At 37.7% G+C, this 15,851-nt stretch overlaps 1 protein-coding gene across 1 annotated transcript in view; it reads left to right on the forward strand.

Annotated features, from left to right (window-relative positions):
* LOC108414337 overlaps positions 1-15,851 on the forward strand; it is a 679,571-nt gene that overhangs the window by 18,252 nt on the left and 645,468 nt on the right. Inside the window, 8 exon segments of the mRNA XM_037546145.1 lie at positions 339-408; positions 2,792-2,984; positions 3,197-4,970; positions 7,913-8,086; positions 10,764-10,940; positions 11,367-11,540; positions 11,729-11,902; positions 12,361-12,537. Of these exon segments, the coding sequence (XP_037402042.1) occupies positions 339-408; positions 2,792-2,984; positions 3,197-4,970; positions 7,913-8,086; positions 10,764-10,940; positions 11,367-11,540; positions 11,729-11,902; positions 12,361-12,537 (2,913 nt within the window).

Raw genomic sequence — 15,851 nt, forward strand, 5'->3', positions numbered from 1 at the left:
TTCTGGACAGTTTTATTCTAGTATTTTGCATTTTTGCAAAACACACTAAAAGCAGCCGTCAGCTGCCAGTTGATGGAAGTGATTCACTCAAATTAAAAGCATGAAAACCACAAATACCAAGCAGAATGTGACATATAAAAACATAAAAACATAAAAAAATCATAAGCATGCATCAAGTAACCACAGACTTTTGTTTACCAACAACACTTTCTTTTAAAGTTATTTTCTTTTATTAGTATTTTGCATGTCAACAGTCCTGAAAGCAGATGTTGCAGCACCACCTGCCTGCTTGCCAGAAAAGACTAAACTGAAAATGTTTACATTTATTTTGACTGCAGATATCAATCAGGGTCAAAGTCAAGGGGCAAGCTTCAAAAGAAGATTGATGATCTCTTCAACATCTTTGATGTAAGACAAAATCTTTTTAGTAACATGTCCTAAATGGGTCACTGTGTCAATGGGCCATGAGTCTTCATGCATTTTCATAAGCACTGGATGAGATTTGTCCTAAGCACTTGTGTGCCCTAACATTACCTGCTTCTTCCAGTTGACAACAGAGACTTACTTCATTAACTTCACCAGTTTAGACTTTAAAATTGCTCTGAACACTGAGGCCATGTTAGAAACACATCCAGATGTCAGGAGCCATTTGTCAGTCAGACAACTGCTAAATTATTGATTAATTCAGCTGTTGTGTATTAGCTTTAATTATCATTAGGCAGACTGCCCTGCAATGGACTGCCAACCTGTGTAAGGTGTATCCTGCCTTCTGCCCAGTGATAGCTGGGAAAGGCTCCACCTCCCCACAGTGACCCAGAAGGATAAGCGGTTTAGATGATGTGTGTGTGTGTATCATAAGGTAAACTGTAGACATGTTGTAGAATCTTTGGCTTGTATTTGATGAATTATTTTGCCTGCAGCACAAGAGTCATTGAGAGTGCCAGGTTTAAAATTGTACATTTGTAACAGACTCATGTAATCTACAGGCTGCGTATGTACCCTTCAAAATTATGTTATTGATCATAATGATATTTTTATTAGCTACCCAAATTGGTTCAATGTAGATAATAACAATAATAAATTAAACTTCATTTCTAGAGCATCTTTAGCACATAAAAATACTACACAGTGTGCTGTACAAAGAGAAAAACAAGTCAAAGTAAATAAAAATAGAGAAAATGCAATTGAATGAAAGAAGATATGTTGTAAGCCACATATTAAAAATAAGTCAAGTTAAAAAGTCCTACGAGCCACCAGTAACACCCATAATCATGGTCAGTTATTCCTAATTCATTATATAAGTCAGTTGCAGCCTGTCCAATCTGTTCATGAGGCTTAGCAGCTGCCTGAGGTCATGCTGGTGTTTTCTTTAATGTAGGTTTAAGGATTACAGTATGTCAGTATTTCTTTTCTTGTCTGGCTTTGATGTTCATAGTTTGCCAGGTCATTCTTTCAGGGTCATGAAGGCCTGAATTCCTGGGACAGACATTTCTGTAGCAGTTTACAGAGTTTAGTGGGTAATAATATAGTAATAACATGGTATCTCCTTTTACTTACCTTAAAATTAAATGCCAATTATCTAGTTGTTTAAATATAATAAGTTAGTAATTGTAGTGGTAACAAAGCAGGCAATACAATAGTAAAACAATGGTAACAAGTTGTACTAACTTAAGAAATACATGCTAATTGTCCAGTTGTTAATACTTAATTAAGACAGGTAAGATTTTAAGATAAAAATGTAAATATTGATATCATGTGGTTTGAGTTTTTAATACATTTTTAAGCTTTTGTCAGATCTGTGCTTTATAACAGGAACAGTATTTTCTTAACAGGTATCACTAAGGGAAGATGCGGTGTTGCATTTCCAGACATAATTTTGTGTAATCTCAGCATATTCAGCTCATCTGTTTTCATCTGTGGGAAGCAGTACACGTATAAGTATCTAAATAAGCATGAGTGATTATGACAAAGAAATTCTGTCATTAGCAATTATTCACTGTTTTGAAGAACTGATATTATTACCTGATGTGAGATGCAATAATAGCAAGACAAAATAAAAAGGCTATTTAGTTTCTAAAACTATAGTAAACCTGGTAAAAGTTACTAATGAATTATTTTCTGTCAGCTGTAAACTTGACGTTTTATTTAAGGGTAATTAGAGTTTGTTACTATTTTTTCCATGTTATTACAACCTTGATACTATTGTTACATTGTTACCAACATGTATAACGTGCTACTGGCCTTTTCTTAATTAACATTAGTAGCATTTACCACATGTCAGTGCCACATTTTCTATTACATGTAGGCAGCATTACACACCCTGCTATGAAGCAACGAGTCAGTCAACAGTCTTAGTATTCTAATATTAATATTAATAATAATGCATTGCATACCCTTGATTTAACAACACTGAAACAACCTTATTTTAGCAGAATTACTTCATTTGGAATAATGAACTGATGATGGTGTGCAAAAGTACACAGCCAAATGACACGCTGCCATCCAAATATTGACATACTGTACTTCAGTGGTCTGTGTAGTTGTTTTATCACAAAGCAAGAAATTACTAAAACATGGTTAAACATTTTGGGCTGTAAATTATGTGAGTCACATAAAATGCAGAGGTTTTTGAATTGTGTTAAAATTGTGTTAACATTTTCTACCTGGAATGTGTGTGTGTAGGTGTGTGTGTGTGTGTGTGTGTGTGTGTGTGTGTGCGTGTGTGTGTGTGTGCGTGCGTGTGTGTGTGTGTGTGTTCAATTTTCTTTACCCTTTGATGTTTTGTTTTAAGGCACTTGAGAGAAAAATAATTGGGCTTGTAAAGCACGAGCTGGAAATGTATAAGAAACTTCTGAGAAGGCAAAACACAAAGTATAATAGAAAAGTCGAGCAAAGCAAAGGGAGTTTAAGACATGAAGTTCTTAATATCACGGTGTCCTTCCTGAGGGATATGGAGCACGAGGACCTCGCTGATGCACTGCAAAGTAAGAGATGAATAAACAGAATATCACATTTCCTAATCGTGTTAAATAATAAAATTGTGAAGGCAAAGTGATGTTTTTATTTACCACTTTGCTTTTCATATTTGTCCTAATAGAACTAAGATTAATATAAATTATTTCTCTACCATTAAAAAAATGCATTTATTTTACCTTTTATTTGTCTTTTGTTTTGTTTTTTATAATTGATTAATTAGATGAGATGATTGAATTAATACAGCGTCCACTCAAAAAAAGAATGAAGGAGAAGTGTCTTCATGTATATGAAGGAATTGCAAAGCAAGGAGAATCCACCAGTCTAAACACCATCTACACAGATCTGTACATCACTGAAGGTGGAGCTGGACAGGTCAACAAAGAACATGAAGTGAGACTCATTGAGAAGAACAATGTAAGAAGAGACACAAATCAAATGGAGCAAGAGGTGCAGATCACATGCGTGGACATGTTTAAACCTCTACCTGAAGAAGACAAACCCATCAGAACTGTTCTGACCCAGGGGGTTGCAGGTATCGGAAAATCAATCTGTGTGCAGAAGTTTATTTTGGACTGGGCTGAAGGTATAAAATATCAGGACATCCAGTTAATCTTCCCTCTTCCCTTCCGAGAACTGAACCTGAAGAAGAAAGGAAGACACAGTTTGATGGACATCATCTATTTATTTTTCCCAGAGACAAAAGGACTGAGATTATCAGATCAGAATAATGTCCTGTTCATCTTCGATGGACTGGATGAATGTCAGCTTCCTTTAGCATTTCAGAAAAATGAAATTCTGAATAATGTCTCAACATCAGCCCCACTGGACGCTGTGTTGACGAACCTCATCAAGGGGAATCTGCTGCCCTCTGCTCTGATCTGGATAACCACTAGACCAGCAGCCACCAGTAAGATCCCTGCTGAGTGTATCGACCGAGTCACAGAGGTGCGCGGCTTCAATGATGAGCAGAAAGAGGAATATTTCAGAAAGAGAATCGGTGATCAGGACCTGGCCAGCAAAATAATTGATCACATCAAAGAGTCAAGAAGCCTCCACATCATGTGCCACATCCCCGTCTTCTGCTGGATCTCAGCCACTGTACTTCAGAGGATTCTGGAAGAAACAGACAGTGAAGAAACACCAAAGACCCTGACACAAATGTACACCTGCTTTCTGATCTACCAGACCATACAGGGGAATGTGAAGTACACAGGTAAAAATGCCTTGGACATACCGTGGGATAAAGAGGGGATTCATTCACTGGGAAAGCTGGCTTTTCAGCACCTGAAAGAAAACAGCCTGATCTTCTATTCTACTGATCTAGACACCTGTGGCATTGACCCCAGTAAGATATCAGTGTACTCAGGACTGTGCACTCAGGAGACAGTCAGATTTCAGGACACAGTTTACAGCTTTGTACATCTGAGCATTCAAGAGTTCCTTGCTGCTGTATTTGGGTACATTTCTCTCAGAAATAACCAGAAGAATGTTTTAGACCATCAGTCTGAATCACAGGAGAGCAAAAAAACAGAAGTCATTGATTTCCTCAAGACTGCAGTAGACGAGGCTTTGAAGAGTGACCATGGACATCTGGACCTTTTCCTTCGCTTCCTTCTGGGTCTCTCACTGGAATCTAATGAGAAGCTCATTCAAGGTCTGCTGACCCAGAAAGGAAGCAGGTCTGACTGCCAGAAGGACATAGTTGAGTACATCAAGTTAAAGTTTAAGGAAAATCCATCTCCAGAGAGATCAATCAATCTTTTCTACTGTCTGAATGAGTTAAACGATGATTCTCTAGTGAAGGAGATCCAGAGTTACATGAACTCAGGACGTCTCTCTGAAGCTGAACTCTCACCTGCACAGTGGTCAGCTCTGGTCTTTGTCCTGCTGACATCAAAGGAGAAGCTGGAAGTGTTTGACTTAAAGAAGTTCATCAGATCAGATGAGTGTCTTATCAGACTGCAGTCGGTGCTCAAGGAAGCCACGTCAGCTCTGTAAGTAAAACCTTGATCCTTTAGGTTTTAGAATGTTCTGTACTTCTCTGAGCCTCTCTATCAAGGGTACATAACCTTGATACTTTAGGGGGGAGGGGGTGGGTGTTTAAGCCAAATGAGGGTGAGAACACTCTGTACAATTGGTGTTTGCTTCTGCTTTCATGTGGAAGAAAGAACTAACCTAACTGGTGACCTGTGAACATCTCTATATGAAGACGTTGAAATAAATCTCACCTTCTCCTCAGAAGTGCGTGATTCTGTCTACTTTATTCTCAATAACTTCAGTAATGACTTCACACGTCAGCAATTGTCCAGCCAACCTAGGAAAGTTTTTACACTGAAGGCACTTTTGAGGAGGAGATTAGATTTATTTCAAGACGTCTTCATCCAGAGATGTTCATCAAGATTGATACATGCCAAATAAACAGGACTGGCAGGTGTGAATCACCAGAAACATCACAAAACCAAGAAAATATTATTTTTGAGTTCTTTTCTCACAACTTCCAAAATCAGCTAAGGTCTTTATCTGACTAGCTACATATCCCTGTTCAAAGAAAAACAAGTAACTCCAAAATAGGGGTCAAATGATAGCGATACTGATCAATAGTAATCAAGGCTACTGATAATGTATATTTAGGGCTAATACTCCCCAATACTATAACCCATTTACCATGAATCTGATGTTTGTAGTGTTCATTTACAAGAATGCAACGGTAACTCAAAGCTTACATTAAATGAGCAATAGAACATTACAAGAAATAAAGTGCTTTGAGTTTTAGACAGTAAAGGATGCAAATATAGTTATTTAAACATTTCAAATAAACAGATAAAAATAAGAAATAAAAAGGGGCTCAAAAATTTGAACCATTTACAAAAAGAACCATCACATCACATTTTCCATCAATCTGAAGAACCCTGTCATGATGCAAAGAACCCATTAATCATGCAAAGGCTCTTTGGGTGTGTGTGGTTCTATACAGAACCATTATCTTTCATAAAGATCCCTTGAATAACCTTCTATTTTTAATTAAAACAATTACATAGAACTGTAAATGTATTACAGCTAAAATAAGCATCTGAGACATCATGAAAAATTGTCACTACTTTGTAAAGAACAATGAGGAAATATTTAATATAATGTGTTTGTTTAATTTTATTTTTCAATTAAAAATATATGTTGCAGTAACTGCAGTAGTTGGAAGAGTTGAATGTATCACATGTATTCTGAATGCATGATTTCATGATCACAGCCCGTTTTGTCTAAGCAGAGCGGTGAAATCTTTAGAACTAGCGAGCTGCAGCTGGTCTGTACTTAATGAGCTAAAATAGAAATGAAGATGACCAGAAATCGTACCTTATTTATTAACTGTAAAACAGAAAGTGACCTTAAACAATAAATGACACGTGATTTTAGAAATAATTTAGTGCCTTCTGGAGTCTTGTTTGCTTAGTTGACCCACTGAAGCTCTGCTGTAGGGAACACGATCTGAACAGGTTTAAACTACTACAGGAGCGATGTGGGTCCCCACAGTGTGTCAGCTCCACACACAGAAACCTCACTCTGCCCAAAGTGAAGTGAGCTGCACACACAAATCAGTTGTTTCAGATACAGAAATACCAAAAAGAGCTTTTAACAGCATGGAAGCATGTTCAATTTAAAAAATCAGACAAGACAAGTGGATGTGTAAAACTTTCTAAGAGAAACACTGAATTCCTTATTCAGAGTGAAAATTTCCAAAACAGGAAGTTTTTCATTATACGTAAATATATTTAGAACAGATTTCAGACCACTGATAAAGTACTGTTCAGTCAGAGTCTCAAGAGACAACTAAAGTAAGTAGCAAGAACATTCTTCCATCCACTGTTCAGTTGCTTGTTAACACAAATCAGCCAATCACACGGCTGCAACTCACTGCATTCAGGCATGTAGAGGTGGTCAAGACCACCTGCTGAAGTGCAGACCGAGCATCAGAACGGGGAAGAAAGGGGATTTAAGGGGCTTTGAACGTGGCGTGGTTGTTGGTGCCAGACGGGCTGGTCTAAGTATTTCAGAAACTGCTGATCTGCTGGGATTTTCACGCTCAACCATCTCTAGGGTTTACAGAGAACGGTCCGAGAAAGAGGAAATATCCAGTGAGCGGTCAGTTGTGTGGATGAAAATGCCTTGTTGGTGTGAGAGGTCAGAGGAGAATGGGCAGACTGGTTCCAGATGATAGAAAGGCAGCAGGAACTCAAATAACCAACCAGAATCTCTGAGGAACGTTTCCAACACCTTGTTGAAAGTCTGCCATGAAGAATTAAAGCAGTTCTGTAGGCAAAAGGGGTCCAGCCTTTTACTAGCAAGGTACCTAATAAAGTGGCCGGTGATTGTATATTATACAACAGTTAGTTCTGGCCATGCAAGCTGATTGGTTGAGAGGTTTTTCGAATACATTATATCAGTCAGCTGAGATGCTGTTGCTAAGCAACGACTCTGACAGCTGTAGGAGACGCTCGAGCCGCTTGAACGTTTTCACTTCTTACTTTGCCACAAACAGAAAAGACCACATGTTAAGACCACATCTGACCGACAGCCAATTTGGTCCGACTATGAAGATGAGACGACACTAAATTCCAAAACTGTCAGTCGGTCTCTGTGCAGCTGGAGAACGATCTGCTAGCTGTGCAGAGAGTGGGCGGAGCTCGTTACTCTGACGTAGCAACAAGCTGCTTATTAAGGAACTATAATGTGGCAGAAGGAACTGAACATTAAACTATATTAAAGGCCACGTTCACGGCCCAGTTTATTAATCTCTTCATGCCTTCAGCTCGTGCCTACAACCTAATCATAGCCATAACAGTGAGAGAGAGAATGAAAGAGAGAGATTTATAATACTTGTAGGGTTTGTAGGACAAAATGATGTTGAGATTTCTTTAACTTCTCTGATATATTTTCATTTTAGGCTGTGTGCGTGTAACCTGACAAAGAGAAGCTGTTCAGCTCTGAGTAAAGTTCTCAGCTCTAAATCCTCTAAGCTGACTTTGCTGGATCTGAGCGGGAATCCTATAGAGGACAGAGGAGTAGAGCTGCTCTCAGCTGGACTGGAGAGTGCAAACTGTAAACTGGAGACACTGAGGTGAGTTCATCTCTGTCGTCAGCATATGTAGAAGAATTTAATAACTACAGTTATGAAAATGTTCAAACAGCTAACAGTTCATTTAAACAAACCCTTTGGAGGAGATCACCTTTGCTTGTAGAGACATGGATTTCTACAGCTGGTTCAAGTAACACATCTGATGCCTTGAAGAGAAGCAATGATACCACCACAACATAGAGACACACAGCACTGTAAAATATTTCTGCATGTGGAAGCTTTCTGTTTATTACCATGCTGTCTGCCACTTTATGAAATCAGTGTTATGTAGCCTGTTGATGATGTCGGTTGCTCCAAGACAAATCCGGAAAGTTCTGAACAAGTGATCTCATTGCATATATCAGAACAGAACAGAATATGTGTATTTGGACATAGAAGTCAGGATGTATACATTATGGTTCTATTTGGTTCTTATTTCATTGTGCAGTAATTACCCATGATGCATAGACTGGAGATGACCACTTTCATCATTGCTTCATACACAGAATGAACAGTGTGGAGTGCGTGATCTCCATATGGTGCAGTGACAGCACTTACGTTCAACTGTTGGAGCAGTTAGCTGTTTCTATATCTGCCACAAATAGCTCAACTTCAGTTAACATGGCATTGGTAAATACTAGATCTGTTGTAATAAAACCTTCTCAAAACTTATTTTTCATTCTTATTTAATAAGTTATCTATTAATATAAATTATTGTTAGTACCATGGAATGTTTCACCAACATAGCTGATGTTTTGTTTGGGACTTTGGCTTGTTTATAATTCCTCTGATTGTAACCCTCCATTTAGTTTTTGAGCATCACCTTATTTCAATTGTTAGGTGTAGTATTTCCAGGATATTTGTTCTGCTCATTTTATGACCAAAATAAGAACTTGGTACATTCTTCTGGGTTTTGAATGAGATGTGATTTCAGTTTGCGATGACATTCCAAAAATTTATGTTATTGGCTTAGCTGAAGGCTCTGCTTGTAGTCAATAACTATATTTTTACATAGACACCTGTGGTTCAGTGTTAGTACTAGTCTAAATAGTCAGTGCTAGTCTAAGTAGCCCAATTAAAACAAGTCGTCTACAGCAATATTTGTCAGACTTTTTGAGACAGAGTTGGACATATAAACACTTAGATCAGTCTGCTGATGTACACACAGAGCGTTTGCACAGAGATTTTGTGACTTTTACTATATTACCACACTTGTGGTGGCAGCTTTACCACCAAACATGGGTCATAAAAGAGGGGGCGTTTTCATGTTATATATTGTCATAAAAGATATCAGTGGATATTTAAGTAGCTAAGAGGAACTGTAGTTGATAACACCCCTGTCAGTCAGAGATGTTCTGCTGAGGATTGTGCCTAGTCAATATGAAGAATGATTCCTGTTCAGAACTGAAGTGCACATCTGGTGTCATCTCTATTGTACAGAGCCTTTAACTGGCTGATCCAATCATTTCTTCTGGGCTCGGGGAAAGAGACCAGAATAGGAGATGTTGCTGATAAAGAACCCAAATTTGGAACTCTTGAGGCAGTGGGAGAAGGTGGTGAATTGTGAGGGGGTCCTCTGTCTTAAGGGCAGATCTATGATTCTTGCAGAACTAGAACAAGTAGAAAGTTGCACTTGTATGCTTAGTGATCACGGCACTGTGTGGAGAGAATAATCAAGCTTGAGAGTTGGTAATTGTATTGGCCAGTGATATTTCATGACATGGAGAAATGGTGTTCTTAGAGTGCTAAGATCCATGGGACACCTTCTAGCATCTAGAGCAAGAACGATCATCTGAGAAGTAAGACAATGTTTCAATCTTGACTGATATATTATCCAAGCTCACTGAAACAGCATTGGACCAGACAGGTGCTATGCTTGATCAGACAAATGATTGGTAAGGCCGTGGATTCAGGATCAAATTCATTTTAATCAAGGGAAGCTTTGAGGAGGAGGTGACCCTAACACTCACTGGTCTGCACTCGGCAGTTGAATGTTCTGGAAACCCTACAGAAAATACATATGCAGTTGGTGTATGAATGCAATCATCAGTGCACTAGCAGACATAAAATTCCAGGTTTTGGGCTTTTTATACCAGACTATGCAGTAGCAGGAGTGGATACGTTAAACGGCAGAAAAGTCAAACATGAATTTGCATGCATCATGAAGGGGCATTTGAAGTTGTAAAGTTTGATTGTGCAGATATGCATGTAAACAAGACTCATTTAAGACCTTGGTTTGGTCCAATTTCTTAGCTTGACTAAGTTCATGAGCCCTATTTCAGCTGGATTCATTTTACCTGAGCAGGTATTGTAATGTGAGTGTTTAACAATGAGAGGAGTCATTTTAATCCAGTAAGAACCTGAAATATCCATAGTTTTGCAAGTCTACTAAGCAATGATTCCAGACTGAATTACCTTGTACAGTTTCCAGTACTATATTCAAGACAGGTATTCTCAACAAGTAAATATAAAGCAAGAAATGACACTAAAATGCACAGGAATGAGGAACATAACAGAAATAACACTATATTTTGATTATACAGTGTAGTGAGATGTACTACTATGTAAGGGACCAGGTGGGGAGGCGGAGTATAATTTATTTTTTGTTTTAGTAAACTTCATGTAAACTTCCTTTTACTCTTATTTTGATGCTAAAGTTCACATTTTCCCTGCTGTCTAGCCTTTCATTCTGCAGTATAACAGAGGAAGGATATGCTGCACTGGCATCAGCTTTGAAATCAAACCCCTCATCACACCTGATAGAGCTGGATCTCAGTGGAAACAATCCTGGAGATACAGGAGTGAAGAAGCTCATTAATCTACCGGATGATCCAAACAGTAACCTGAAGAAACTGAGGTAGATAGTTTTAGAAATACAGATATTGTGAGCTAATAAATTTCATTAACACATTTACTTTACAGAACATTTGTAGTGTATTTATTGATGTAGAAACCACTTCTAGAATAGACAGGACTTTTGTCATAAAAACAGTCTGAGAAAAATATTTCTGAATTCAGATTTGTGTCTAATGAAGGACCTATATTGTGGTTCTAGATATTTTCTATTGTTTTCAGCATTTAGTCTTTTATAACAAATACCAATTTTAAAAATTCAGAATGGTTTTAGAAGACTTGGATTTTTTTTCATACATCAATTTCATCTATACAATAATATTTCACTAATAAGGCATTATTTTACACTGTTTCTCAAAAATAAGTAAAAAATATTCTTTTTATTAATAAGTATTAACAGATTTATGAGTTTGTGTTGCTTTTTCTACAGGCTCCTGAAGAGTTCTACTGCTGAAGAAGCCTGTGATTCTCTGACTAAAGTTCTAGGAATCAACCCCTTACTGCTGAGAGAGCTGGACCTGAGTGGGAAATTACAAGGAGATTCAGAAATGAAGAAGATCTCTGATCTACTGGAGGATTCACACTGCAGACCTAACAAACTTCTGTATGTAGCTCATTGCTTTTATATTTCAATGGATTCTTTAAAAAATATGAAAGGTGAAATGGTTATTATGCTTTATTATTTTTGTCATGTGAGCTACACTGTACTCATACAAATCCCTCCTTTTGGTTATTTTTATCAGTGATTTCTCTTGACGTTACCTTTTGTCGACCATCCCTCTCCTTCTGTAGGCTGAATAAGTGCAGTATTACAGAGGAAGGCTGTGCTGCTCTGTCATCAGCTCTTTGTTCAAATCCTTCACACCTGATAGAGCTGGATCTGAGTGAGAATCAACTAGGAACCTCTGGAGTGAAGAAGATCTGTGAAATGTTGAAGAATCCTCAATCTGTGCTACAGAAGCTACAGTGAGATCATTTATATTCCTAAGCTCAGTATCAGCATAGGCTGAAAGTTCATCCTGACATTCATTCTCGTTTATCAGATTACTTTTTATTATTTTTATTCATTAGTATTTATGAAGCCTTAGCTATTGAGCTTTTTGTGTAAAAGACACTGTAGAAAGACGAGCCTCCCACAAGCATAGGTTAATGAATATTAAATATTTATATTAGCAATACCTGTGATAGAAATACAGTATGATGTTCTCAACAGCTCAGAAGATGTACAGCAGAAATTGGCTCTCATGATTTTTTAAGTTGGTCATGTTATGCAGAGGCCTACTTCTGTTAGGGACTTCCTAACTCTACATTAAATCAAATTATTATGCAATTATGCAATTTTATGTGCTTCAGTGTTTTTCTTCATGTATACTTTCTTTTATTCTTATTTTGATGCTAAAGTTCACATTTTCCCTGCTATCTAGACTTTCATCCTGCAGTATAACAGAGGAAGGATATGTTGCTCTGGCATCAGCTTTGAAATCAAACCCATCATCACACCTGATAGAGCTGGATCTCAGTGGAAACGATCCTGGAGATACAGGAGTGCAGAAACTCATTGATCTGCTTGATGATCCAAACAGTAACCTGAAGAAACTGAGGTAGATTGAGTTATGCCTAAGAGTAACAATGCAATGAACATTAGTCATGTGCTTTGCCTGTGAACATGCATGTTAGATGTTTGTGTTACTAAACTTTCAACAAAGAAACCGATTAATGTTTGTAAAGTGGGTGAAATATTTTTTGAATATATAGTTCAGAGCAATGTGGACGTGTGTGTGAAATTTCTAGATTTAGTAGATTTTTACTAATGAATACTTTAGAGCTGACCGCTGGCATAAACAAAGACAGGTTTTAGTGGATTATTACTAATGAATCTTTAGAGCTGACCGCTGGCAAGGACAAAGACAGGTTTTAGTGGATTTTTACTAATGAATACTTTAGAGCTGACCGCTGGCATGGACAAAGACAGGATTTAGTGGATTTTTACTAATGAATGCTTTAGAGCTGACCGCTGGCATGGACAAAGACAGGTTTTAGTGGATTTTTACTAATGAATACTTTAGAGCTGACCGCTGGCATGAACAAAGACAGGTTTTAGTGGATTTTTACTAATGAATACTTTAGGGCTGACCGCTGGCATGGACAAAGACAGGTTTTAGTGCATTTTTAGTCAAGAATACTTTAGGGCTGACCGCTGGCATGGACAAAGACAGGTTTTAGTGGATTTTTACTAATGAATGCTTTAGAGCTGACCGCTGGCATGGACAAAGACAGGTTTTAGTGCATTTTTACTAATGAATACTTTAGAGCTGACCGCTGGCATGGACAAAGACAGGTTTTAGTGAATTTTTACTAATGAATGCTTTAGAGCTGACCGCTGGTATGGACAAAGACAGGTTTTAGTGGATTTTTATTAATGAATGCTTTAGAGCTGACCGTTGGCATGGACAAAGACAGGATTTAGTGGATTTTTACTAATGAATGCTTTAGAGCTGACCGCTGGCATGGACAAAGACAGGTTTTAGTGGATCTTTACTAATGAATGCTTTAGAGCTGACCGCTGACATGGACAAAGACAGGTTTTAGTGTATTTTTACTAATGAATGCTTTAGAGCTGACCGCTGGCATGGACAAAGACAGGTTTTAGTGGATTTTTACTAATGAATGCTTTAGAGCTGACCGCTGACATGGACAAAGACAGGTTTTAGTGTATTTTTACTAATGAATACTTTAGAGCTTACCGCTGGCATGGACAAAGACAGGTTTTAGTGTATTTTTACTAATGAATGCTTTAGACCTGACCGTTGGCATGGACAAAGACAGGTTTTAGTGGATTTTTACTAATGAATGCTTTAGAGCTGACCGCTGGCATGGACAAAGACAGGTTTTAGTGGATTTTTACTAATGAATGCTTTAGAGCTGACCGCTGGCATGGACAAAGACAGGTTTTAGTTGCATTTTTACTAATGAATACTTTAGAGCTGACTGCTGGCATGGACAAAGACAGGTTTTAGTTGGATTTTTACTAATGAATACTTTAGAGCTGACTGCTGGCATGGAAAAAGACAGGTTTTAGTGCATTTTTAGTAATGAATACTTTAGGGCTGACTGCTGGCATGGACAAAGACAGGTTTTAGTGGATTTTTACTAATGAATGCTTTAGAGCTGACCGCTGGCATGGAAAAAGACAGGTTTTAGTGGATTTTTACTAATGAATGCTTTAGAGCTGATCGCTGACATGGACAAAGACAGGTTTTAGTGTATTTTTACTAAGGAATACTTTAGAGCTGACCGCTGGTATGGACAAAGACAGGTTTTAGTGGATTTTTACTAATGAATGCTTTAGAGCTGACCGCTGGCATGGACAAAGACAGGTTTTAGTGGATTTTTACTAATGAATGCTTTAGAGCTGATCGCTGACATGGACAAAGACAGGTTTTAGTGGATTTTTACTAATGAATACTTTAGAGCTGACCGCTGGTATGGACAAAGACAGGTTTTAGTGGATTTTTACTAATGAATACTTTAGAGCTGACCGCTGGTATGGACAAAGACAGGTTTTAGTGGATTTTTACTAATGAATGCTTTAGAGCTGACCGTTGGCATGGACAAAGACAGGTTTTAGTGGATTTTTACTAATGAGTACTTTAGAGCTGACCGCTTGCATGGACAAAGACAGGTTTTAGTGGATTTTTTCTAATGAGTACTTTAGAGCTGACTGATGGCATGGACAAAGACAGGTTTTAGTGTATTTTTACTAATGAATACTTTAGAGCTGACCACTGGCATGGAAAAAGACAGGTTTTAGTGCATTTTTAGTAATGAATACTTTAGGGCTGACCACTGGTATGGACAAAGTCAGGTTTTAGTGGATTTTTAGTAATGAATACTTTAGAGCTGACCGCTGTCATGGACAAAGACAGGTTTTAGTGTTTTTTTTACTAATGCATGCTTTAGAGCTGACCGCTGTCATGGACTAAGACAGGTTTTAGTGTTTTTTTACTAATGAATGCTTTAGAGCTGACCGCTGTCATGGACAAAGACAGGTTTTAGTGTATTTTTACTAATGAATGCTTTAGAGCTGACCGCTGGCATGGAGAAAGACAGGTTTTAGTGTATTTTTACTAATGAATGCTTTAGAGCTGACCGCTTGCATGGACACAGTAACAGTCAACACACATGTTCATGGTATGTTAGCTTGCAACCAATTACCAACAAACATCATAATGAAATGACCAACAATGGTCATTTTTAATACACACGCTTCTGATCTCCCTGGAGAACACTGACTCACAGTCTACGTGAGTGAAGGTCATATCAGGTGTTTGTTCAACAGTTTAGGAAATGCTCCAGACTGTGACAAGTTCCCTAAAATGATTAGTGACTTTCTTAAAACATTGTGCATGACACAACAGTATTCAACGAGACAAGTACAAGATCTTACATCAACCACTGTGTGTTATTTCTACACCACATGGCTAATGGGGCATGCCCTGAAGAAGTGGTGTCTAAATATAGTTTTAATTCAACAAAATAATAAACATTGTTTCAACTGTAAGAACTGAATGCTTAAATGTGTGCAGGATGTTCAAACAGGACGTGTGTTGATTGTGTAATTGTGTCTCTATGTGGTGTAATGGTTGATAATTACAAACAAATAAAGAATTTTAACTCAGAGTCATTTATTTACAAATATGTAACTCATCAGTGAAAATATTACATAGTGTGTGTGTGTGTGTGTGTGTGTGTTAAACAAATAAATGGAATACATAAACAATCAACCAATTAAAAAAAAAACATTTTAGAAGCTTAAACATCTCCTCCTGTCTAGAATGCTACTGGGAGGTAATGCTGGGGTTTCAACACTCTTAACAGGTGTTGATTTAGACATTTAATCTAAATCATACTGAAC

This window comes from Pygocentrus nattereri, chromosome 16 (genome assembly GCF_015220715.1).
Source record: "Pygocentrus nattereri isolate fPygNat1 chromosome 16, fPygNat1.pri, whole genome shotgun sequence".
In the NCBI taxonomy this organism is placed as follows: Eukaryota; Metazoa; Chordata; class Actinopteri; order Characiformes; family Serrasalmidae; genus Pygocentrus; species Pygocentrus nattereri.